This window comes from Chamaea fasciata, unplaced genomic scaffold, assembly GCF_029207755.1.
Source record: "Chamaea fasciata isolate MVZ Bird 193981 ecotype frontalis unplaced genomic scaffold, bChaFas1.0.hap1 SCAF_15, whole genome shotgun sequence".
NCBI classification, from domain to species: Eukaryota; Metazoa; Chordata; class Aves; order Passeriformes; family Sylviidae; genus Chamaea; species Chamaea fasciata.
The window spans coordinates 14,593,506-14,620,419 of NW_027094100.1; the positions used below are offsets into that span (position 1 = coordinate 14,593,506).

The following is a 26,914-nucleotide window of genomic DNA, read 5'->3' on the forward strand; positions in this document are numbered from 1 at the left end:
CCAGGTGATGATGGTTCCCACTGTGTCATAAATCTTTCGTTATTTGCAGGAGCACCCAGGAAAGATTCGCTGGGACCAGAGGAAAACAAGATGTAATTATGTAAAATGGGATAAACTGGGAAGATTTGCATTTGGCTTGAGCAGAATCCCGTTTTCAATGGTATTTTTATACCTTTTTCCCTCCTAGACCATCGAAAATACTGGAATGTAGAAGAGGTTTGGAGGTAAAAGTTGGCTGGAGCCACATTTTCAACGGAACTGAGCTTCCAAATTGAATGATTTCAACTTTTCTGAGATTTGACAATTGTTCTGCTCTACAATTTATCTTTCCCTGCGTTTTCCCTTCTCTCCCGAAGTTATTTCTCTCTGGAATATTTGCAGCACCACTGCTGGAACTTCACCTCGATATTGTGTCCATTCCTCAAAGCTCTGCTGCTTTCAGAGGGAAAGAGCAAGAACTTCCAAGAGCAAGAACAAATAAGGGATGTGAAATGGGGATTGTGGTGAACAATCACTTGGCAGAGGTTATTTTAATGAACACATCACTGGAATCAGCCTTGCACCATCTGCTCAGTTCCAGAATTATAAATTCTGAATTAGAAAACAACAGAATTCATACACCACTCCAAAAGTGAGGGGAAGAGAGAGCAGCTTCAGCTGATTTTTGTGATTTACCCCAGCCTGTGCTGGATCTGCTCTGCTCCATTCCTGTGTCAGGAACGGGTGGAAAAGAGTCTTTTTAAATTATTTTTGTGGTTTATGGCAGCCACAAAGCCCCAGGAACCAACCCCAGGAAGTGCAGGATGGGTCTGGGTGGCACCACGAATTCCCCAAGGTCGGAAGCACCAGGAAAGATCCCACAGGTGGAATTCCAGTGGGCTAGGAATAAAATCTGAGCGTGTTCTCCAGGACATCAGGAAGGTCCCTCCTATAGTCTCCCTGGAAAGGTACTTCTGATATTTTTGGAAAACTGGGAGATTCTGGGATACAGAAAACTGAGAAGAGCGTGACACAAAAACCAAGAATCTCAGGAATTCCCTATTTTAATCTGTGATATTTTTCCACTTTAAAAGAGCAAAATCCTCAAATCTGAACTCCACCAAATGTCGGAATGAACTGGGAACAAAATCCATTGCTCCATTTCCATCCTCTGCTGAAAAAAACGAATGCACAGAGGCCAAATCAAATGGAATCTCACAAAACATTTGCTTTCCACGCAGCTGCAAATGAAACCTCCCCAAATGAGAGCAGAATTATCCCTCTCTCAGCATCCCCAGACTCCAGAAAATGAAAAGCTTCCCAGTTACTCTGTAACCTCTGGGCTGAATTTGCCCTGTTCCCCTCACTGCAGTGAAGTTCTGCTCTTGGCCATCCGCATAAAATCATTAGGGCAGGGTAAGAATAAATTGAATTATCCCATTACAGCCCAATAGTGGAAAGCCAGATCTTGGGAAAACGTTGGGATTGCTGAATTATTTACATGGCTCTGACAGCAGTGTTGATTTTAGAGTCCTTTGTAGTCAAATCTAAGCACAAATCTCTCTCTGTCTCATGACAAGTGTTTATTTTCCCACTCCTGAGCAGTTAAGCTGAATCTCTCAATTATCTTTAAGTCAAATAATGCTGTTCTGACCTCGGGAGCTGAACTCAGCCCTCATCATTCCTTGCTAAATATCAGGCAGAGGTTTTATGAAACATCTGTCTCCACCCCACACCACCCAGCTTTCCGTGCATTTTGTAGGATTTCTGCAGGAATACAGATTGGAAATTAGCAGTTCTCAGGTAAGCAAAGCCCTTGAAAAAGAGAAACATTAAAAAAAGATAAAAAAGAGGTTTGTTTTGTTTTGGTTTGGTTTTTTGCCCCTGACAAATCTCAGGAAACAAAGCAAGCATCTCCCAATATGTTTGTGTCTCTCTTTTTTCCCCCCATTGCTCCATTATCCCTCTTTTTTCTTTTTTTTTTTTTCTGGCAAACCAAGACTAATCCCCCTCCAGTCCCTTTATTTTTGTGTTTGTAGGAGCTGTGGATCTTTTTCAAGGAGGATGTTTAGAAGTGCAGCCAAATAATAACCTGAAATAGGATGTTGAAATGAGATGTCCAAACTTTTCAGCCTCTTGTTTCCTCTTGGTTTTCTCCTGCTGAATTTGACCCAAAATTTTGTTTCCCTGGGAGTGCAGATGCTCATTTTCATCTTCCTTTTTTAAATCCTCTTTATGGCCAGGCTCTATTAATGAATTTCTCTGTGCTCCTTTCCAATCCCCCTCCCCACAACTGCTGCATTTGATCATTTTTCCCTTTCCCCACTCTCCTCCTGCTTTCAGCTGCTCCACCTGGATAATGTTTACAATTCCCCCTATTTTCCACTGCAGGACGTTTTGCTCGACTTCAGCTCAAAACTTTGGAATCTGGGTATTGCGAACAGGAATTTCTGATGGAAATCAACGGATCCACGCAGCAGCCACGAGGGTGGGGATGGCCCAGAGCTGCTGAGCTCTTCTCCTATGGGTTTGCGATGTTTTAACGTTGCAGAAGTCGATGTTTCCGCAACAGAAACAGCGATCTGGGCACCCAAGGATAAAAATGAAGCGAATTTCCAAATCCACCAGGAGCTCCTTGTTTGCAGTGAGTGAAATGCATTTGCTAATTATAAACCAGGGTAAACAAGTAAACAGATGAGAGAGGCCACTCAGGGGCGCCGGGGCAGAGGAGACCTTTCCCCTTTTTCTCCCATTAACTCCCTATTTCCATTTCTCTCTCGTTAATGCGAAGCTTGGCACTCCATTCGAGGCTCTAATTAGCTCCAGATTTTGGCCTCCAGTTCTGTTTTTTGCACCGTAATTAACGCAACAGTCATAAGAGCCCCAAATCTGCTAATGAGGAGAGCACTTGGAAGTGCTCAGACACATCAGGGACACAGAGCAGCCCATTAAGAGCAGCTCACAACCACCCCCAGATGGGATGGCTCAGACTGGGCTGCTGGCTTTAAGTGTTTCAATTAATGAAACACAAGCAGGATCAATTAATAATATTCAAATGGGAGATAACGATGATTTTTTTTTTTTAATGGAGGTCTCACCACTGGCATAATTAAATCTTTTATCTGCTGAGGGGGGAAAAAAACCTACATTTGTTAAAGCTGTGGAGTGAAACAGTGGCAAAAGTTGGAGCTGCTCAGTGGAGTTTGTCAGGTTTCAGATGTGCCACGGTGGGAGAATTCCAGAATCTCAGGTTGGAAAAGCCCTCCCAGCCCATGGAGTCCAAACTGTGCTGAAAAACTTGTCCCCAGCCCAGAGCTCTGAGTGCCACCTCCAGGAATTCCTTGGGCACCTCCAGGGATGGGGATCTAAACCTCCCCTCCAAGATTTCCCAACCCTCTCCCTCTGGGCATGGGTGGCTTTTCCCCACTGAAATCTCCAGTGGGAAATGGAATTACAGCTCGTTGAAATCTGGGGAAAAACCTCCCCCTCCTTCCCTCCTTTGTGTGTGAACAGCAGAGCTTTTGGGTTGGTTTTTTTGGCGTTTTTTTTTAGGTGTCAAAAGCAGATTTTCTCCCCAGCATCACGTGTCTGATAACAAAAGTCTGGCATGTGCACATTGTTCCTGTCACTCCTTTGGGTGCCTCTCTCAGGAGCAAATGCCACCAACTCCCTCACAGCAGCTGAGTCTTCCTCCCACCCTGCAGGCTGAGGGAAGAGTTCTGCTCCCCAGGGAATGGCTCATCCAGCCCCTCCCGCCTTCTGTCCATGAAAAATCCAAAGTTTTGTGTCCTGGGAACTTCTGTACAGCCCCAGGGTGGTGTTGGGAAGATGTGCTTACCTTAAGGTATCTAATTTAAGGGCTGAAAATTGTATTTTCTGGCAATGGGAGTAATGACAGAAAAATTAAATAACAATATGCCAGTTAAATAATAGCCAATTTAAAACCCATTAAATTTAATAAGGAAAGAACCCATTCAAAATTAATAATAAATATCCTTGTGATGCCTTTAACGTCTCAACTAGGACCTGTTGTAGATTCAGCTTGGTAAATCTTTTACCAACTTTAATTGAAGTTTATTTGGCTGCCTTTCCTCAGGTCTCCATCCTGCTGGGAGAGCAAACCCCAGGTTCCACCGTGTCGTGCTCAGGGTGAGTTTCTTCTCCCCTCTCCTTCTTTATCCACATTTGCCAATTAATATTTCTATGATGTGATTAAAGCAGCACATTCCTGGCTTTGGGCTCTTTCTCCCTTGCAACCCACTGGGTGTGAATTTGGAAAGTTTCATGGGTGACGTTGTGAACAATATTAATTAACTGTCAGCTGTGCTCCCCACTCCTCGTCTTTGGTGAGCCTTTTATCAGGATGAAATGTCACACCACAGATGGGGACATTGGCAGTGGGTGCTTCATTTGAATAAAATCTCCAGATTCTCCCCCAAAAGCCTTGGTTTGCTCAGTGCAGGCTGGGATTTCAGACCCCCTGTGCTCCCACCAGCACAATTCATTCCCTGCCTCACTTTGCTGGGCACTTTCTCCTGGTTTTCAGCTCGTTCAGAGCTTCCCAGCCAAGGAGCACATATTGCCTGTGCCTGTGTTCCTTCCCCTGTTCCTCAGGAAGGATGATGCTCCCCTTGCTCATCCCCTTCCCTGCCAAGAGCTCTCTCCCAGCAGGGTCAGCTCCTCCTCAGGAGGGGGGACAGGAGCTGCTGCTTCGTTTTGCTGTGATTCAGAGGCTGCTCAGTCCCCAATTTCTGTCACTCTGTGCCCAAACCTCCTGTGCTGGTGCTGCTCTCCCACCTCAGCCCCTCCAGCAGCTGCTCCTGGGCATCTGCCCGTGAGGATCTGTGCAGGTGATGCCAGGCCCTGCTCCCTCGGGGATTTCAGGGACCCTCTGAACTCCTCTGGGAACAAAGACCTGAGGAAAACCCGTTTTTTCCCCCCCTCTGAGCATCCTAACAAGCAGAGCCTCAAATCTCCTCGAAGTGCCCAAGAGAAAAATGCCAAGCTCAGTGTGTGAATGTGCTGTGCCCGGGGTAAGGAGAGGCAGAAATCTGAATATAAGGCACAGCTTATTTTGTGGGGAACCCAAAAAACAAGGGATCATAATCAAGCAGATATTTATTTATACTCTGATGGGTGTGGGGATTTATTTTTTTTTTACTCGAAGTAAATCCCGCTCTCAGCAACTCCTTTTGAGATCACTCGTTAGAGAAATTCCCTGCAGATTGAGACATGAAGAGTTCCACTGATCAATGAATTGATTTTGAGCACAGGAGGAGGTAACCAAGCCCATCAAAAAACCTGTGTGTGGGTGTAAACCCTTGATTTCCATATCCCTGCTGCTAACACGAGGTAATTTCTGTCATTCTGTGCTTCCTTCTGGTCTCTCTGCACATCTGAGTGTCTTTCAGGGCCACCTGTGAGACCCCCACCTTTATACACGGCCTTCAAATTTGCTGTGCAGAGCAAACAAACAAGTTCAAACTTCTGAAGGTTGTGCCATCCCTTGGTTGCCCCTGGGCCTGGCTATTTTCTGCTCCAGAGGAGATGACACAGTCCATAAATCTCTGGCCTAGTCCCTGCTTTGGTAAATAAAATCTGCTCAGATTTATGTCTGTTCCTTTTCCTGAGGAAAAGCAAGGCAGTGATACGTGTGGCAAATGGAACCGAAAATTGCTTTTCACCCATCAGGTTTCCAGTGGAACTGACTAAAGTCTGGGCTCTGCTACAGCAGTAACTGCCCTCACAAAATAAATTCAATTTGGTACCACGATGCTTTGTGTTATGTTGAGGCAAGTAAAGATGTGCTTTGCCCAATAATTCAGCAAATGGCTTCAAGCTGAGAGTAGGTTTGGGTTGGATGTTGGGGAGGAATTCCTGGCTGGGAGGGTGAGGAGGATGAGCTGTGGCTGCCCCTGGATCCCTGGCAGTGCCCAAGGTTGGATGGGCCTTGGGACGGTGGATGCTGGTTTGGGGCTGGAACTGGATGAGGTTTAAGGTTCCTTTCAACCCAAACCGTTCTGGGATTCTCTGATTCCCAGGAATGAAGATCACACCGCAGCCTCAGAGAGGGAGTGAAGAAAATCTTGTGTTTGTTTTGGCAGAGCTTTATCTGTGCTACTGAGCCTCCAGACACCCAGGCCTTGCCTCTCCCATGTGCAGGGGGATCCCTGTGTTTGGGCAGGAGAATGGGGCTGTGCCAGGGGCTCAGCCCAACCCCTTTAAATAAACTTGGCTGGGGAGTCTGAAAAACAATTCAGGAACCCAGCATCCCACCCCTTCGCCGAGCCAGTTCTGAATTGCTCCCTTTCATCCTCACCAGCTGTAATTCATGTTGCTTAATTAATCTTAATTAAGTGTTGTGGGCATCTCTGGAGCTCAGTTCTGTCTTTATTTAATTACACTAACACACCATGTAATGGCCTCTGTTTGATGGGACGTTTTGCACAAGAATTTAATCCAGAAACTGAAAGAATTAATTAGAATATCTCCAGAGGGTTGGCCGAGTAACCTGTGAGTTTGTCACAAATGCCTGGACTCTTCAGTGACCAGAATCTATCCCCGATATTGCACACCCTGAGCCAGGAACACAATTCCCCTTGCTGGGGCTCTCAGATCCCTGTGGGATCTTCTGGAGCAGGAATCAGGCTCGGGGGAGACAGAGAGATCTGGGATTTGTCAGGAGTGAACAGCTTGTTCTTGTTCCAAAAGCTCGACCTGGCCCTGTGCCCTCTGCACATCCCCAGGGTCTGAGCCAGCCCCCAAAAGAGATCAGCTGCCCGTGGAATGGGAATTCCAGCAGGAATTCCAGCCCTGTTTGCCAGGGCAATCCCTTCCCCAACACCTGCCTGGGACCTTGGCACATCCACACTGATTTCTCTGCAGCTTCTGGGCCTCCTCTTCTCTGCCAAAAAGAAGCTGGGATGGCAAAATCCAGAACATTGCAGGAAAACTCTTGGAGCAAAGACAAAGGGGAGCAAAGGTGGGGACTGTCCTGTGACCATGGAACTCCAGGGGCTCCTGATGCTCCTGTTCTGCTTGACAGCTCCACTTGTGAAGATTTTGGCACCAGGATCTTCTCTCTAGCTGTGATTCCTTCAGGAATACACCTGCACAAAGCACAGGAGTTCCACACCCCCAGGGATGGGGATGAGGACGAGCACGTTGTTCCCATTCACCCAAAATCTTCCCAAAGGCAGACAAGCAGAGCCTGACTGGTTTGCTCCCAACATTTCCATGAACTTTCTGCTTCTTCTTGGCCCAGGCAGGGAGGTCTGGAGGCATCAGGGATTTGTGGGTTAGGAGAGCGTGGTGGTTGTTGATGAGGGCCAGATTTCATCCATCCTTCAGGAACCAGGCTTCATCCCAAGGGAGGGGAATTCCAGGTGGGCCAGGCCCTCCCAGGCACAGCTGCTGGCAGTCCAGTGCTTATGGCAGAACCATTCCAAGAGCTATGACAAGGAGACTGTTGATAGCTCTGGAAATGGCGCTGCCATCGGCACCATCGGCTCCGTCCCCTCCCTGCTCCTCCTCGTGCTCCGGCGGCCCCGGGTGGAAGGAATGAGGGTGGAGGAGCAGCTTCAGCTCAGAAATCTCTGAAATCCTGAGGAAAAGTCTTGGAGAAGCTTCCTGGAGAAGCTGGCTCATCTCCTGCTGCCGGAATGTGCCCTTGGAATACAGAGCACACACACTCACACGTGTGCCTGCTTCCTCTTTCACTGGGGTTTAACTGGAAAAAAGGGAAAGCCTCCCTCTCTCTCCTGATTCCCACCATGGCAACTTCTCTCTCCTTCCCCTTGGACCCAAGCCAGAAATGCTGCACAGCCCCGGAGCTCGTTCCTGCTGCAGAAAAGCACATGGAACTCGCGGGGCACAGCAAACTGCCACCGCTCCACTCCGCAATTAATCCTGGAGTCACGCTGCTAATGAGGCACCGATCATCCTCGCTGCCTTTCCAGCTGGAAGCCTGTTCCAAGCTGGCTGTTTCCATTGGTTCTTTGACAGCAGTCCCCAAAACTGAAGGATTTATGCTTTGGGAAATCGGGCAGCCCCTGGTTTCTGCTGCTGAAACCTCTCTCCAAGATCTCTCTTGTGCCACTGCAGACATAACTCGCACCAGGGCTCATCCTCACCACACCAAGGAGTTGGTAATGTAGGAAAAAAGACAAAAAGGAGCTTTTTCTTCTCCTTCCAGGCAGCCTCCGAGGATGATAGTGGGAAAAGGTTTGAGTTACAAGTTGAAAACATTTTTTCAGATGCCTGAGGTGTTTCAATCAGCTGTGTCCCTACCACAGGCACTGACAACTTCTCTCTCAGTGCTTCTAAGCCTCAAAAAAAAAAAAAACGACCCAGCACGATCTCCAATAACATTTCTGCAGCCTCACTGAGGATCTCATCAATAACAACTGTGACAAAATCAACTGGGGAACATAAACAAGGACAAAGCGAGGAGCAGAAGAACAAGAAGTTTTATCGCCCCAGTTCTGTCTCAAGACCGGGCAAAATTGGCCCAGAGCATGGAAGGGGCAGCCCAGGGCAGCTTTTTCCAGTGCATTTTGGGGTTTTTTGTCCTTGCTCCTTGTTGCTTTCTGAATCTGAGCTACTTTTGCTGCTGTCCTGACCTTGAGGGAGGTATTTGTCACTTTGACCAGGCAAGTGTAAAATCCTACCAGACCAGATGGGTGAGGTTTTGTAACTGCTTTGCATAGATACGCTGGGAAAACCAAGATTTTCCTCTCTGTGCCCAGCAGAACGAGGGGAGAGGTGTTGTGTCCAAGGGTCGCAGGGTTTGGCAGCAGCTCAGCTTGGGTTGTTCCAGGCAGAGGCAACAACCCCACTGGAGAGCAGAGAGGGCAGCACACACAGCAGATCACATCTGCAGCCTCTCTCCAGTGGAGCTCTTTTTGGGAGAATTGCAGCCAAGATGGGTCACAATAAAGGGATGGACACAGGGATGTTTCCAGAGGGATGAGAGCAGACACAAACACTCACAGGAGGACAATTCACAGACACCTGACACAAAGGACTGAAGGAGTAACAGCCCAGTACAGCTGGAATTGAGACCTTTGAGTGAAGCTCAGTGAAACCTGAGATCCCCAAATGTGAAGAATCCTGAAGTGCCCCAGGCCAGGCTGGACAGGGCTTGGAATTACGTGGGACAGTGGAAGGTGCCCATGGCAGGGGGTGACAGAGCTGAGCTGTAAAGTCCCTTCCAACCCAAACCATTCTGCGATTCTCTGTTTCCTCCAGTGTGGGCCTGACATTTCTGGGGCTGAGAGATTTTAGCCTGCTAGCAGCTGCTAACTTTTTTCCCAAGGAAAAATTTCTCCAGAAAGTTTCTGCTCAAAACAATCTTGGCAAACAACTCTCCTTCCTCAAAACAATCTTTCTCCAGGTGCTGTTTTGCTGTTTCTCTGGTTTAACCCATGGGATCAGAGAGGTGTCGTTCCTATTCACACCAATCATGTGCAGTCTATGGGAACACCTTATAAAAGGTAGTAAGAATTAGACAATCAAAGCCTTTTTTCTATGCTCTTTCCCTTCTGAAATATTTCCCTCCCTGTGTGCCCAGCCCTCCCAGGGAAGCTGGCTGTGCAAACTTCCACATGGAGTGGCCCTCCCTGACCTGAACTCTGCTGGTGTGAAGCAACGGCTGAAATCTGCTGCCTCCCTGGAATCTGGGTGCCTGATGAGGAATAAACAACAGCACTGAAGGGAAAAAGGAGAGGGAAGCCCCTGCCTGCCACAAACCTGGTGGGATAATTGCAGCTTTAGTGGGAGCTGCTCAGTGTGCCCAGGATTTGGGGCTGCAGGTAAAGGGATGGGCACCTGGGGATGCTGTGGGGTGTAACTGAAGGGGGAGATGCATCCCCTGTGTCCTGCCAGTCCTTGTGACGTGTCTTCCCACGCAGGGAGGCTGTCACTGTGTCGCTGCGGCCACCAGGATTTGCTCAGCCCTGGGATGAGCCCTGCTCCTTTCCCCTGCCCGCGTTCCAAAAACATTTTGAGGAGGGAGCCACTTCCACACTTATTCCGCTTTCCTGGAGCTGCATGTCTGGAAGTGCCTGGCCCTGGAGGATTCCCATGGCGGCAGGAACACAACTGGGACCTCTGGGGGAAGGCGAAGCCTCTGAGCTCTCAGGTTTAACTGACCTAAGACAGGCCCAACCTGGCCTTGGAAACTCCCAGGGATCCAGGTCCTCCCCACCCTGACAGGGAGGAATTTTTCCTAATATCCAAACCCACTCTCTGTATCCTCCTTTTCTCTATGTGCTGCCCACTGAGGAGACCCTGCAGTGCTGCACCCTGGTCCTTGGAGTAAGAACAACCATCCCAAAGGGGAAAATCCCTGTTTTCCACAGGATCCTGCAGCCAGGAGCCCGCTCCCGGTGTCCTGTCAGACACCCCCCGTGCCCCTGGGGCTGCTGCTCCACCCCACAAACATTCAGCTAGGAATAAAGGAGGGTTTAAAGTGGGTTGCAATAAACAGTGAACAGACAGAGCTGCAGTAATAAAAGAAAGGACTTACAGAGCATGGTCATGGCTAGACAGGAGCTGGTCTGCTGCAGAAGAGCAGGAGGAGCTTGGAGACAGAGGAACAGCCACTTTTAGTGCAGGAAGGAGCAAAGACACACACAGTGAGGGAGTTAAGGGGGGGGAAAGGAAAAAAAAAAACACAGCGCTGGTTAATCGGGAGCAGCCCCACATCAAACACTGAGCAGTCAATGAGAGTCACAGCCACATTCCCAAACCTCCCACGGAAAGGAGCCTGACTTAGTGTTAGAACCATCTGAGCCATCAGGTGCAGCCCTTTTTTCCATAAACCATCCTGGGAATCGTTCTGCTTTTCAGGAAAATCCTTCTCCTGTCTCCATAGGGTTTTAAGCAGGAATTCTCTGCCTGTCCTCCAAAACCTCTCCAGTATTGCACTGGAGGGGATTTTGGAGCTGGACACTGCCTTCCTCCTGCTCATTCCATGAGTACCAACCCCCCTTTGGTCTGACTGAGGATCCTCTGCAGGAAGCCACGTCTGACTCTTAAACCCAAGTCCAGGGAACTGTAACTTGGCCACTTAATTTTTCCCCGTGATTTTAGCAGCCATGCTCACTGCTCAAAAATCTGATTTATGGAGGCAATGCAGAGCTGCTGGGGATCCCTGGCTGGTGATCCTGGAGTCTTTGGACAGCTCCAATGTGCTGGAAATGCCCAGCACCCTCTGGGGGAAGAATCTTTCCCAAAATCCAACCTAAACCTGCCCCGGCACAGCTCCAGCCCTGCCCTGGGTCCTGTCCCTGTCCCAGGAGCACAGATCAGTGCCTGGTTTTCCTCCTTCCCACTGAGGCTGAGCAGGGCTGTGCCCAAGGATGGATTTGCAGGGATGCCGGGGGGCTGCAGGAGGTTCATCCCAGGCTGGGGAGGTGGATGGGACTCTCCAGGTGGATAAAACGTCCCCACCTTCCCCCAGTGCCAGCCCCGGGAACGCAGCTCTTTGAAGATCTCCTGGCAGCACTTGCGGAAGTGTCACTCCTAATTGCTTTCCTGCCCGTGGAGCAGTTGCTTTGTGCAGCTCTTGTCTCCGGCGTTGGATCCGAGTGTTATGAAGTGCTTTCCCGTGCTAATAAATAGCGAGCAGGGTGCTATAAGAGCCTGTCAGCCCAGCAGCACAGGGCATGAATCTCCCTGAACGCATTCATGTGCCTTTCATATATCAGTGCAAACTGGGGCTGCTCCTGTGCCCTGACAGATCAATCAGTGATAAGGTTACTCATAGATAACTTTAATATGAGACAGGACCACTTCCTTGGTTTTTCTTTTCTTTCGTGCTTGAGTTTGCCTGTTTGGCTCTGCTCTGGTTCGTGTAGCTCTGCAAAGGGACAAATCCATATTGTTTCCTTCGATTCTTAAATAAATCTCCACAATATATTGCTGTGCGTGGCACTTAAACTGTTGTTTATGTGCTTTTCCAGAAGTGGCTTCACTTCAGCGGTGGGAAAAGCACTGCCAGGGCTCAGAGCTTGGAAAACACGGAGGTTAAAGGAATTTTTAGACTTCATTTTGAGAGAGAAAAGGATTTCAGAGCAGGAGAACGTTCCTGTGTGGATGTCACATCGTTTGGGCTGTGACATCATATAAGGCAAAGTATTAAAAAAAGAGAAGGGGCTGCCCAGGGAGGTTTGGGGTCCCCATCCCTGGAGGTGTCCAAGGAATTCCTGGAGGTGACACTCAGAGCTCTGGGCTGGGGACACAGCCTGGATTCAATCCTGGAGGGTTTCTCCAGCCTCAGCGATTCCACGACAACACAAACACTTCCAGAGATAAAGCAAAAAGCTCTTTAGCGCCACGTGCTCCGCAGTCCCCGAAGTGCTTTGATGGCTCAGTGGAATGACACAAATTAACAGCCTCATTAACGACCCTTCAGGGAGATCTCTGGGAGCCTGTCAGCGCCGGTGTCAGACACCATCCACACTCCAGGGACACGACCGGCTTTGAAACCGCTGCCGAGGGAGGCGGAATGCGGCAAGAGGGGAATTCTGACTTCTCTGAGGGGAAGCAGCACCAGAGGGAGGCAGAAATTCCGGATGAACCTCAGCAATGTTTCCATTCCCAGCCCAGCCCTGCTCCAGCAAGGAAAAGTTATACAGCCAAGCCTATCGCAAGGATTGCTGTGCAAAACTCATCTCAAACCCGTGGCCGGAATGTGCCTGTGCCTTCTGGAAGCCAATTTAAGGGCAGCGCAGGGTAGGAGACCCTGGGGAGTTCCCAAACTGCCACCTAAATCTGGTTACCTGCATTTTAAAATGTTCTTTTCTGGTCTGTCGTGGCCACAGAACAGAAAGATTAATGCAGGAGTGAGGGCTGGAAATCATCAGCTCGTGCAGCAACAGCCTTAATCGGCTGGATTTAATAGGGGTGGAATGTTTGCAGGGCAGGATGTCATTCCCACGTTCCCATAGCTAAAGTGCAGCTTTACTGGTGGCAAACCCAAACCAAGCCTGGCTCTGCATCAGTTCCCATCCGAGATGCACTGAGCAGCAGATGGTGGCAAGGATCACCTTTGCTCTGCCAAATAAATCAAACCAAACCCGCCGAATGCCATTTTTTTCTGTTTTGGAATGGAAAGCTGAAGGTGGAAAGATGCTCAGAGCTGCCTGAGGGCTGGGAGCACAGGTGGGTGAGCACCACGGGCAATGGGGAGGATGCCAAAAAATGGCAAACGGCTAAAAACCAATCAAATCACAACAGATGAGCTGAAAGGCCTTGACACCTTTCTGGAAATACCAAATTTTTGGCCAAATGCCTTGGGAATAACAAGGTTTTCTCTTCCACAGCCACTCCAAAACCCTTAAAAATAATTTTACTGCAGCAACAGGGAAGCTTTTCCACATTGTGGGTTTACAATGGGGTGGTGCACGCAGTGCTTAAATAAATTCCCCTCTAGCAGTCAGCAAGGAAGAGAATTATTGAAAGGTAGAACAAAGGAGTGAACCTAAAACTAAAATGCACTTACACAATTAGCTCTGAGTTGGAGACACTGCTGCCCCGAGGAAGAACAGAACATGACAACAATTGCTGAAGTTTCCATAGAATTTCTAACCCCAAGGCATGTGGAGCTCTTTGCACATGCTGATTTGCATTGTCTGAAAACGCTTTCCTGATAAACCAAATTAATCTCTGGAGAGGAGAGAACGAGCCCAACACATTCAAAGGTCAGCTGAAACAGAAGGCAAGTAGGTGGAGAGCAAATTTCTACCCGTAACTGAAATTATTCAGGTACCAAAATTAGTTTTAAATCCTGTTTTGGATCTGCGGAATGAGTGGAGAGACTGGCAAAGGTCTGGCAGTTGGATTCAGTACGTGCTGCACGATGAGGGGTGTCTGTGTTTTATCTAAATGCTGTCGTTGGAGCTGCACTCCATTATTTAAGTGGGAAGTTTTCCCCAGGGCTATCAGGAATTCCAGCTGCAGGGAATGTTGGCTTTGCTCTGGATCCCTAACCCCAGCTGGAAGATCCTGCCCCACCACAACACAACTTCATTACTTCATTCATTAGGAATTGCATGATTTTCGATAACTATCAATTTGATGATTTTTGCTTTGGGTAACTTCATTACCCACAGCACAAATGGTGCAACTGAAAGCAGCCAAAGACACGTTTCAGTCATTCCAAAGCTCAAGGTGCCCTGCAGAGCCTCACCTGACACAAACTGATGCACAACTTCTGATCCTGAACCTCGTGTCAGGCCAAATAACAAAAAGGGGTTTAGCTTCACTGTGCTCTCTTTTCCGACGTCCAGGCATATTGAAAGCGAGTCTCTTTCAGAAATTGGAGGAAAGTGAGTTTTTAAAACTCTAATCCTCTCTCTCCTTTGTAGGAAATAAGAGAAATACCTTGATTTCACTCAGGACAGTTACAAGAGGCTTTTCTCTTGTAAGAGGCTCTCTGTGAAGTATTTTTGGAGCTGGGACAGGGCTCCAGCAGTGTCCTGACCTTTGGGGAGCAGGTTTGGGGGAAGGAGGCTCCTCTGGCACAGGGTGGTAACCTGGGCTTTGCGGAACACCCACATCCCTGGGCCTGAGGGATCCTGCAGCAGATCCCAAATCTGCCCTGCACTCCCTGACTCAGCCCAAATGTGTCTGAGGAACCTCTGATGGTCACAGGGAATGTCACTGGAAGGCTGGCACTGATGCCAGGCTGGAAAACCACGCCAGGGAAGTCAGAACAGAAGTTTGCTTGTAAATATTGGCAAAGGCTCATTAAAAAATTAAGAAAGCTCCTTCAAGGAATGACAAAACTCTTTTTTTTAGTTGTTGTTGAGCCTAATCATCCCCCGTGTTTTTAGAGAATCCCTTTGCAGGTTGGCAGCTAATGAAATTTAGGTGAAAACCAAATTATCTCTTGCCTATATAACAATATTAGCATTTCCAGGCAGCAATCAGATCCCCTCAGCTTGGGCTTGGTCTGGAGCCACTTCAGCTGGCACAGGGAGCTGATCCCTGAACTGAAACCTCTGGAGTGGAAAACACATCTTGAGCAACCTCTGGCTGCCCTGCCCTGGGCAAAACAAATGAAATATCACTGAAATCACCACTTTTAAATGTTCATCATTTGCTGTGTTTCTCAAGCTTTTGCTCAGGAATTTCCAAAAAAAATTAGAATAATTTAGTGGGAATGTGATTTATCAGCACCTTGGCAAAGGGGAAAAAAAAAAATCTTCTCTCTTGGTGCCGTAAATAAAAGAACTGCTGGAGAAGGGACAACACAGACCCCAAAGCTCTGTGGGTGCCACCAGCACAAAAACTCCACACTTGCCTCCAAAACACCTCCAAAAACGCCCAGTGCAAATCCAGTGTGAAACAGGGAGTGCTGGGGAACGCAGGGAAGGGCAGAGCAAGACAAAACGATCCACTTGGGCTTAATGAACTTGCAGTGAAGGAGACAGAACCTGTCAGAGCTCCGATTCATCTGGCAGGATCATTAAAATCCTCTGGCAGTCAGAAATTTTAACCCTTCCCAATCCCCAGCACTGAGGGTGTTGCTCTGCCTTGGGGAGCTCCGTGGTCTCTTCATCTGCCCTCGTGCCCAGGGAAGGATGAGGGACAGGAGGAGGAGGAAGAAGAGGAGGAGATATTTTACCTGTAAGCCCAGATCCATGAGAGACCAGCTGGGGGCACCAGGGACAGCTCTGGGGAACAACCTCTGCGTTTCCTGAGCTGAGCCACAGCTGCAGTCCATGAAATGTCCCCCTCTCAGGTGGGATGGGGTCACTGCTCCACCCCCAGCACCACCCTGTGCTGTGGGGGGATCCTGCCTGAGAGCCACACATCCCAAACCTTTCAAAAAACATCTCAAACCCTTCAAAAACCACCACAAACCATTCTGTGGTTCCAGGATCCTGTGATCACTCGTCCTTCTGCTCCACAGCAGCTCTGACCTCTTTCCTACAACCAGCAGGGATTTATTTTTACTCCAATGGATCTGTGGAGCTGTGAAACCTCTAAAAACTGGAGGCCCGAGTTACTGCACCCCTGCTCCAACAGGGAGCACTGGGACTGACTGCAGTTCCAACCTCCCAAGGTGCTTGTTTCTGTTTTTTTCCCCACTTTGTTTCTCTTGGCTCCTTCAAGAGAAAAAAAAAAAAAAATCAGGATGTGTTTTCCTTTGGAGAAATCCAATTGACATTTGGAGGAGACCTCTCAGTGCTGGAAAATGAGTGGTAAATAAACCTCTCACCAGAGCTTTCCCTGAAGAGACCAATGCAGTGCTCTGAGCACTTCTGAGAGGAAATGGGAACACACCAGAGTGACCTCCCTGACCCAGATGTTCCAGAGTTTGTCTGCTCTCATCATTGCTCAAATGTATTTCACCCAAAGTCATCTTCTTCGCTGTGGCAAAATTTCACAACTTGTTTCCCCCAGGAATTGCAGCAATGCCGACCTGGCTCCCCATCCACTTGTGCTGTACAGGAGTTCAATGATTTGTGGAGGCACGAGTTAGTTGGTTTGTGTTGAATAAATATCTGCTCATGACAGAAGAAATGCAAACAATCTGTTTCAAGGGGAACACGGCATTTTTCGGATGACTTTGGCTTTTTTTCAGTCTGGTGTTGCACAGAACCCTGAACACCCAGAAATCCCCATCTATTTACAGTTCATTGTTGTGCTAATTTTTGTCATAGCTGAGTTCAGCACAAGGTCTGTCCCTCCTGCCACTGCTCTCCCTGCCAGGGGACAAAGAGCACCTGTGAAATCCCACTGCCACAACTTCCTCATTTGCAGAAACTTTTGGTCCCTTTCTTAAAGAAGATGGAGCAGGCAGCAACCACAGGGTCAAGCTGTTCCCTCCAGACAGACCAAAAGATGCCAAAATTCACACACAGCTTCTGCATTTTCTCAGCTCTCTCCTGGGCACACCCCTGCAGAAACTGCACACACCTGTTCCCTACCAACCCAGCCTGTGCGAGCACCCTCAGGATTGCTTCTGCCCCATCCCTTTCTGAGCATTTATTTATTCCTTTCTCAGAATTTAAGTTGTTTCTAAGTATTTATACCACCAAGACATTGCAAAATGAAAGCAATTCTGTACAGACTCCTCTTGCTGGTGGCTGCAGGCTCTGCACAGCCCTGGGCTGATGCCTTAAGTTTCAGCTTTCATATTTCCCGGGTTCTGCACTGCATCGGTGTGTAACCCTGAACTTCATATAAAGTGTGAGCGAGTTCTCCCCACAGCTCAGTCACACCAAACGATCCTTTTCCAGCCCCACAACCGAGGGCACCGCTGCAGCTTCAGGCCCGAAAAGTGCAAAAAACAGGGAATTGAGGGGAGCAAACTGGGAGGGTGGGATTGCGTCACCTGGAGCTGTAATTGCGCAATGAACCCCAATGTATAAATGGACCAAAACTTATAAAAGTGTGAAAACTCCTGACTCAGGGTACATCTCAGTCCATCTTGGGTGTAGCCCTGGCCAGGCTCTTGTACTGCCCAAGGTGTGTCTTTTGAAGGCCTTTTAATAAATTCCTCCTTTATAAAATTCCTTTAACTCTGTCCAGCTTCTGTTCTAGGCAGCCTCTCAAGGCATCAGAAGAATCAGCCCCAATGTCCCCCAGATGTCCCCCAGGCCACCTCTGATGCCTGAAATTTGAGCTTTCATATTTTCCGGATTCCGCACTGCATTGGTACATAACTCTGAACTTCATATGAAGCGTCAGCAAGTTCTCCTCACAGCTCAGTCAGACAAAACAATCCTCTGAAGGCCTTTTTGTAAATACCCACCTTACAAAATTCCTTTAACCTCTGTTCTAGGCAGCCTCTCAATGCAGCAGGAGAACCAGCCCCAGTGATGAAGAGCCCCCCAGATGACTCAGGGTCCATCTTGGGTGCAGCCCTGGCCAGGCTCTCCTACTGCCCAAGGTGTGTCCTCTGAAGGCCTTTTAATAAATACCCACTTTATAAAACTCCTTTAACACCCTCTAACTGTGGGAATACACAAGACAGAGAGTAAGACAGGTTTAATTAGCATAGCTAGTTTGATGACTTGGATGCCATGGCAGGGACAAACAGAATTTTGAGATTACGAGAAGGTGGGATTAATCCCGCTCACGGGAAGAGGAGAGATTCAATCAACTTTCTACGAGAAAGATGTTGTAAAATGCATGAGTTGCTTGTATGATCTTGTAACTTAATTATTGCAGTAGAAATTATTAACCTCCTTGCAATGCTATGTAAGCTCTTGGAAAACTGGAGTAAAATCGAATTCTGATCACCGAATCAGTCTTCACTTTATAAAACTCCTTTAACGCCCTCTAAGCTGCTCCAGGCAGCCCCCCGAGGGCGGCACTCACCTCAGCACGTGCGTGGAGCCGTTGATGGTGGTGGTGGAGCAGGGCACGGTCTGGCCCAGGATGGAAGGCCGTCGGTAGCGCTCGTCGCCGCAGCACAGGATGATGAGGAAGGCACGTCGGAAAGCCTTGTTGAGGAAGGCGTACAGGAAAGGGTTCAGGCCCGAGTTGATGTAGCCCAGCCACAGGAAGGCCGTCCACAGCTTGCCGGGCACCGTGTAGTTTATGAAGGGATCCACGATGTTGGTGACAAAGAAGGGCGCCCAGCAGAGGCAGAAGCAGCCCATGATGATGCACAGGGTCTTGGCAGCTTTGGTCTCGGTCTTCATGCGGTGGGTGCTGTGCTGGTCGGGGGGGTGCTGCCGGGGCTCCTGAGGGTGCTGTGGTGGGTGCTCCTGTGGGGGCTGCTGCTGCGGGTGCTGCCGTGGCTCCTGGAGGTGTTGCTGTGGGTGCTCCTGTGGGTGCTGCCGTGGCTCCTGTGGATGATCCTGAGGGTGCTGCCATGGCTCCTGTGGGTGCTGTGGGTGCTGCCGAGGCTCCTGCGGGTTCCCGGCGCGCTGCAGCAGGCGGATCTGCCGCGCGTGGGCCCGCGCCGTCACGTAGATGCGGTGGTAGGCCAGCACCATCAGGAGGAAGGGGATGTAAAAAGCCACCACGGAGCAGGTGATGGCGTAGGGCTTGTTCACCATGAAGATGCAGTAGGTGGAGTTGGAGGCCTTGTTGAACTGCCTCTGCTGGATCTGCGGTGCGGAGGGGAGGGCGAGGAGGGAGGAAGTGGGAATGGGGAAATCAGAGAATGGGTTGGCTTGGGAGGGACCTTAAAGGTGATCTCATGTCACCCCCTGTCATGGGCAGGGACACCTCCCACTAGACCAGATTGCTCTGAGCTTTGTCCAACCATCCTGGCACACTTGGACACATTCACAACCTCCCTGGGCACACAGAAGACCTCACCACCCTCACAGGGAAGGATTTTTTCCTGATATCCCATCTAACCCTGCCCTCCGGCAGTGTGCAGCCATTCCCTTGTCCTGGCACTACAAATCCTACCAAGAGAATAATCCTGCCTCTTATTTAAGTGAGAGCTGCAAAGGCCAAGGGGACCAAGGACTCCTGAGGTGTTCTCAGCTGAGGCTTGGCCATTTTCCCAAGGACTCCTGACTGAACTGAGAGTGAATGTGGGTAAAATCCTCCCCCGGGCCACCACTGTCCCTGTGCCAGTCCTTTCAGGACAGACCCACTTCAACCCTGCTTAAAGAACCCCTCCAGAAATCCTCCAAAATAAAGAGCAGCCCCTCTGCATCAGCAATGGAAAATTTCTCCCTCTTCCTCCCTTTCCCTGAAAATTGCTTTTTAAAGAACATCCAGCACCCAACACATTGGAATGGCTTCCCTCCTTGGCTACTCACCAGATCAATGATGCCAATGCTATTCCAGCCTTGCATGATAGGGAGGAAAGAAATGAAGGTTGGGATTACCCAGCAGCCTCCCAGCATCACGGCGATGCGCAGCGGCGTCATCTTGTTCCTGTACACCAGGGGCTGGCAGCAGATGGCATAGTACCTGCGGGGAAAAAAGGCACAGGAACACTCACAGGAGGCTTCAAACCTTCTGAAAAGTAAATTGTAAAGCCTTTTCTCCAGCTGTTTCTCCTGCCTTTTGAAATAGAGGGAAAGCAGGAGTCCGTAGTCTGCTTCCATTGGGCCTCTCACGCAGGAACTTGAGATGTTTCCACTGGGTTCAAGGAAACAAACAGAGTTTTCTGCTTCGCAGCCAGGGAGAACGAGGCACAGGAAAATGCTGTGGGTTGTCAGAGGTCACAGGGCAAGGGAGAGATTCCATTTTCAGCCCTGCTCTCCCTCTGCACTGAGGACATTCCCATCCTCCAAGGAATATCCCTTCCTTCCAGGCAGCCTCAGCTGAATTTCCTACCTGCACTGGAGATTTATTTTGACAAGGCTGCAAAAGCTGTCACCACAACTTAACAAAGTCTCCCAAAGCTGTGAAAATGTCGGTAAAATGAAGTGAGTTTTCCCATTTCCCAGGAACCCACCTCTTTTCCAGCTGGGCTTTAACCTTCCCAAGGACAGGGCAAGGGTGTCTTTGTACCGTCGAGGGGATGTGCCCTGAAGTCTCCTCCCTCCTCCAGATCCATTCAAAATATCCCAAGAACAACAGGTCCCTGCTCCTAAAACAGTTATGACCTAAAAATGTCTTCCCAAAGAGATAAGAAATCAATTTTTCTGTTGGTTTGATCCCTGTGCCACCCCCTGCAGGTGGAGCTCTCCATCAGGAAGGGGGAGCAAACCTAAAACTGGCAATCTCTGGCTCTGAAATGATTATTTATTCCTAAGAAGACCAGGCCAGCAAATATCCAATTGCAGACTTTCAATGGTCCTGAGCTGACAATCAGCTTCAAGTTCCCAAGAAAATATTTTTGGCTCTTTAGATTTTTGGATCTCAGCACACTCTGTAAAAAGTTTTATGAGGTCAGCAGAACCATGAATTAGAGGAATTAAATTAGCAAGCACACGTGTGTGTATTAAAAAGCTGCTCTTCGAGATCTGCATTTATTTCATCAAGATTTGGGTGGGTACCAAGAGCTTTGTCCTAAGCAGGCACAAAAATACACAAATTTCCATTTTTTTCCTCAGGCTTTTTTTTTTTTATTTAAGTCATGTGGAGTCAACTGAATTGCTTTATTTTGATAAAATCAGATGATATATTCCACACAGAGGCTTGAAATAATATCAAAGTGTCAAAAGAAAACATTTCTTAAAAGTCTCTTTGAAACAAGATTCAAAATGTCACAGGGGAAAAACGCTGAAACAGGCATTCAACTACTGCAATTTGATAATTCCTCTGTTCTCCTCTGCTTTCCTGTGTGCATGAAAAATCAGCCAGTTCCTCTGGAAGGCTGCACTTCCAAAGAAATGGGATTTGCCAGGAGCAAATCTTTTAGACCTGTGGGTGAAACATTCCTCTCTGGGGCTGATCCCCGTCCCAGGAAACGACCTTTGAATTCCAACGGGAATTTTTGGGATGTTGACTGGGACAGAGGGAGCTTCCCTTGGCATCAGAGTTGCCCCTCTGACTCCCAACACAAAGGGTTTATATTAAAAATATGTATTTAAACAGTTTAATTGTTTCTGATCTCAAAGTCACCCTCTGGAAGTGCTGGACTTCAAAGGCATCAAAGCCACGTCACGAGAGACTCCAGTTGTTTGCAGAAAGGGCAAAAGAAGAAATCCAATAAATGAAAGGATAAAACCAGCCAAGACAGCAGCCAGCCTTGGACGAGTTGGCTAAGCAAACACGGAGGGAAAACCACTGTACACTGCTAATTAACAACAGCAGGAAAACAATTCTTGCCAGCAGTTTGAATGATCACATTTCTCTGCTCCTCTCTCCGCTGCAGCTGAAAGAATTACACTGAATTGTTCCTGCTATTAAAGGCCATTAGAGTAAAAATTATGCCTGTAAAAATGACACCTTAAGCTCTCATATTTCTTCCCTCCCAGTGATTCAGCGGCAATTTTCCTCCACTTTCGCGTCAAAAGATTTTATTTCATTTCATTTTCTGCCGGTGCTGCCACCAGAACTTCTCCCGTGCTCAAGCTGAGCTCCCTCCTGTCACTGTTTTGGGTGACAAAGTGCCCTGAGCGGGGTGTGGGTGACAATTGTGGGCTGGGGAGGGAGGCAGGGGAGCACAGCTCCCACTCCTGCAGAGCCCAGCAGGGTTTCCACGCCGGGAATCAGGTGACAGACAGCTGGCAGTGCCACCAGAAGGCCTGCAAGTCACAATTTCTGCAGGAGCTGGTGGTTTGATGTATGTGCTGGCTTGAGCATTTAAACAGCTATTTATTTGCTGGGAGAAAAGTAATTTTATCTGTGAGATTATCAATAGTTTTAGGCAGAGGCTGGGATAAAGACATGCTCTGCGTTTCTGCTTCATTTCCAGGCAGAGCTGTTTTCCTGGGCTCACAAGGAATATCTGATATGTGCTGCTGTGGCAGCGTGATGGATGGACAGAAAATGCAATACATACACATGATTAATACCCTGTCCAGGCCCAATTAAAGATTAATTCTCTCTATTATCAGTCAGCTTCCTTGCAAATGTTCACTTCCCTGTTGCCCAGGGCAGAGCAGCTGATGTGAAACCTCCTCTCCTCTGCAATGACATTCTCCACTGAAGGGGAAACACAGGAATCCCTTCCCGGAGCTGCAGCTCTTCCAATAAAGCCAAGGTTGTTCTAATACTTCTCCTTTTCCTTATCAGACGTTTGCCACAGGAATGAAATCAAGTGTTAACATTTTACAGGTGGCTGAAAAGAGGAAATCCATCATTTCTCTGCCCTTATGGCTCTCCTGGCCACTGCAGAAACCACAGAATCTCGGGGAAGGGACTCGGGAAGGGACATTAAAGATCATTTAATTCCACTCCCAGCCACGGCAGGGACACCTTCCACCATCCCAGGGTGCTCCAAGCCCTGTCCAGCCTGGCCTTGGGCACTGCCAGGGATCCAGGGGCAGCCACAGCTTCTCTGGGCACCCTGTGCCAGGGCCTCACCACCCTTCCAGCCAGGAATTCCTTCCCAAATCCCAATCTCTCTGCCAACTGGAAGCCATTCCCTTGTCCTGGCACTCTCTTTCCATCTTCCCTCAGGCCCTGGACGGTCCCAGGCAGGAACAGCTGCAGTTCCACACCCTGGATCTGTCTGACAGCAGCACAATCCAGCTGTGGGCCATGGCAAGGAAACAAAAGAAACTATTTCTTTATCCAAACACCTCCTCAACTCCATGGCTGTGGAAAAGCTGCCCTGGAGAGCTCAGCTCCAGCCTCTGACCACACCACTGCTCCTTCCTTGCCCTCCTGGGCACCACAGAAACAGAATTTCTGAGCTGCAGGAGATCATTCCTCGCCCTTGGGGAGGAATGGAAGCATCTCCCCTGGTCTGCAGTGCAGTCTGGAGCTGGGAGCCTGTAGGCACTACCCTGCAAGGAGCTCTTGAGCTATCACAGCCAGACAAATCCACCCCCAGCCTTATTAACAGCCTGCCTCTGGGGGTGGCCCACGCTGCCAAGCGTTTGGTGTCATGTGCATATGGAAAATGATGTACAGAGCATATGCTGGATCATCGCTGGGGCCAGGATGAGACACAGAACGCTCGCTGAGCACTCACACTGAGTAATATTTCACCCTCCCTCCCCCCTTAAATCATCTAGGAAAAAAAAAAAAAGCCCAAAGATGGGAAAAAAAGAAAAGAAAAAGAAAAAGAAAATGGGAAATCTGCTAAAAAAATGGAGACAAAAGATGGGAAAACTGGAATAAAGAAGACAAAAGGATGGAGAAACTGGAAAAAAATAAGACAGAAGATGGGGAAACTGGACTAAAGAGGACAAAAGATGGGAAAACTGTGGGTGCTGCTGGCTCTCTCCCAAAGTTAGGTGCAAGAGCCAAGCCCTCTGCCACGGGGAAGTCACTGTCCTTGTCCTTGTCCCTCAGAGAATCCAGACTGGGACAGAGCCTCCAGCTGAGCCCTGACCAAGTGATGAACCTAAGGAGCCACAATTTCAATTTATTTGTGCCTGTGGGAAATTAATCCAACACTACTGTTGCTGATATTTCAGTGAAAACAGGTTCTGGCCTCTGTATAACCAGATCTGAACTGGTATTTTGGAATGAACAGCTCTTTCTATTTTCCTTTTTCCCACCGAGCAAATAAGCTTTGGGCTCTCGTTGTGCCAAAGAAAACAAAGTTCTGCATCGTTGGTCCAGAAAAAGAAAATGCCCTAAAATGATTATATCTAACAAAATTAAATTCTTATTAGAAAAACAACGGCCTGCTGGTGTTGAGATAATTACACCGAGGAAAATGCTAAAGAGAACAGTTAATTGGAGCTGGATAAATTTAGCAGGGAACACAAACAAATGGATGTTGCCAAATGGAGATGAGAGAGGGCTCCTCCACGGTCCCCGTGGGGCTGAGGTGTGCGGAGGGTTATTGGCAGCAAGGGTGGCAAAATAAATGAAATATTTCTGGAGGCTTTGCAAAGATTAATAAAGGACAGAGCATCCCTCAGCCTGTGCTGTGGCCATCTGCTCTGGGATTTTCCTTGATGCTCTCAGAGCTGGATTCTGCATGCCCTGGGCTGGTCGTCTGGCTGGCAGGGACAACTCCACAGTGGGGTCACCTCTGCCAGCCTCGGGGACACTGCAGCTGTCCCTGTTCAGCCCCTGCCTGCTCTGCCACAGGAGCTGTCTGAGCTCCAGGTGAAACAGGCACAGGGAATTTACAGCCCCGGGCAGGACCCCAGCTGGGATTTGGGGGCATTTAATCAGGCTGTAAGCATTAATTACTGACAGCTACCCAAAGTTTAATCATTCTCCCCACCGACAACCTCCCCCTGGCCCTGGACAGCCGGGGATGTTCCACGGATGTTCCAGGAATGTTCCAGGGGTGTTCCAGGGGATGTCCCAGGGGCACCGCTGGGCACAGCAGACTCCTCCCAGCCTGGGAGAAGATCTCATGCCCCCAAGCATGACCTGGGCATCCTTTGGGCACTGGTGTGGCCCTCGTGCCTGTCTGTGATGCCAGGGAAAGGGGATGAGCACGGAATGCCGGGCTGGAGCCCCGGGAGCAGGGCAGTGCCCACCCCGTGTCCCTCAGGGGACGCTCCGTGCCCTGGCACAGGGACAGGGCTGCTGTCACAGCGTGTCACCACAGGGCTTAGGAGGCTTTACAGCATCACCTCTCCCACGGGACTGCGCTAATTTGCTGTCTGAACGGTCCATTAACGGTAATTAATGTTTGCAAAGAGCGCAAGGAGCATCTTTGGCTCTGCTCCGACACTCTGGGCACATCTGCCGTGATTTAGCCCCGGTTGAGCAGGGGGGTTTGGGCTGGGCCTGGACGTAGGATCAGTTTGGGATCAAAGAACACACACAGGGCTGGGTGTTGAAACGCTCCAGCACACAGAGCACCCACAGGGACACAGCCCTGGGGGGACCTTCCCGGGCTGGGACAGCCAGGAGGGTGCAGGGAGCAGGGAGAGGCTGCTCCAGCTGCATGCAGAGGTGCCAGATGTGCACCCAAACCCAAACCCAGAGACATTCAGGACCTGTTTGTTTCTCTGCCGCTTATCCCCACCCCTCCCAATGACTTGGAGAAGTAATGGCATTGCAAATTGGACTGCAAATATCGGAGGAGAGAACTGCCTCTCCTGACAGGTTCGCTGCATCCGGAGACTCCATCAGAGCTCCTGGGTCTGTTTATCTGCAGCGCAGTTATTTTTTATTGCACCGGCACAAAGAATGGGCATGTATGCATAAAACATGCAATAAATAAATGGTTCAAGGGTAAATCCCTCCAATATATTAGAATATCAAAGAGATGATGAAAAAGCATGAGGCAGTGGCAGCAAACTTTCGATTCGGTGAGCCCTGAGATACATTTGCTACCTTGGAAAATCCCTTTTGCAGCTGAGGCTGACAGGGGCTCTCTGCAGTACCTTTCTCCCTGTGTCTGAGCAGTAAAATCAGTTTATTAGGTGGTGATATCTCCAGAATTTCTCCAATGCCTTTGAGAATTCAAGCCTCAGTGCTTGTTTCCTTCTTTTCCAGAGGCAGCGGTGGGAACAGAGACAAGACAATATCTGATAAAAGTCTTTCCAAGCAACACTTTGTGAATGTGTTGAAGGGAATGACTTTCCAAACAGAATCTTTAGGATTAGATTAACCACCCAGTTTTCTTTAAAAACCCCTTATAACTCACACCTGCACGCCCTGAAATAAAACAGAAGGCAGGAAATAGATCACAGGAAAAAAAAAAAAAACAAAACAAAAAAAACAGCTAGAGGCAGCACACCGCCATAAATTCTGAATGAACACAAGAGCAAACAACAAAAAAAAAAATTGAATCAAGCCCTGGGAAGGAAGCAGTGCTGCCTCTGCAGCCCAGGGAGGGATCCATGCTGCGCTGAGTCATCCTTCCCTCCACAAAATCCTCTCATTCATCCACCTGCTCTGCCCTTCTGGGCTCATCCACCACCTTCTCCTCATCTACTCTGGCCCCTCCACACTGTTCCCAATCCATCCTCACTGTGGAAAAAACCAACCCCAAACCAACTGAAAAAATGTCAGGGAAATTCAAAGTTCTGCCAGGAACTTTTAACTCCAAGGGCCGAGGTGGGGGGACATCCTTACAGCATCAACTCCAAGGCTGTCCCAGGATCCTGCGGACAGCTGGGGACAGGCAGCAGGAGCGGGGGGGGGGTCTCCAGGAGAGCAGGAGAAAAGGGGGAACACAGGAGGTTCCTCATCCCTTGCTGCAGATCCGGGGCTGAAATCCCATCTTCCTTTCTCTCTATTTAATTAAGGGCCTGGAGAATCAAACTCCAACCTTTCAGAGAGCAAGGTCATGTCCAGAGCACGGTGCCCAACATCTGCTTTCCTGCTAATTGGCTCAGAGTGGCAATTTGTCAATGGTTTGAAGATAATGAGCTTCCCATTTGTGTTCCAGCCATCTAAACTTGCAGATAAGGACAGGAGCTGTGGCTGCTGGACGTTGTCAGCTTCTCTCTGGATACAAAAGTGC

At 48.9% G+C, this 26,914-nt stretch overlaps 1 protein-coding gene and 1 long non-coding RNA gene across 2 annotated transcripts in view; one reads left to right on the forward strand and one right to left on the reverse strand.

The window, feature by feature from the left end:
* Positions 1-26,914, reverse strand: part of HTR4 (5-hydroxytryptamine receptor 4) — a 48,392-nt gene that overhangs the window by 5,177 nt on the left and 16,301 nt on the right. Inside the window, exons 4-5 of the mRNA XM_066197108.1 lie at positions 19,725-19,878; positions 18,319-19,055 (exon numbers count right to left, since the gene is read on the reverse strand). Coding sequence (XP_066053205.1) covers positions 18,319-19,055; positions 19,725-19,878 — 891 coding nt within the window. The remainder of the gene's footprint in view (positions 1-18,318; positions 19,056-19,724; positions 19,879-26,914) is intronic.
* On the forward strand, positions 68-2,647 carry LOC136297298 (uncharacterized). Its single transcript, XR_010723128.1, has 4 exons — positions 68-92; positions 188-224; positions 357-1,782; positions 2,371-2,647. It is a non-coding gene; the product is annotated as an uncharacterized lncRNA (long non-coding RNA).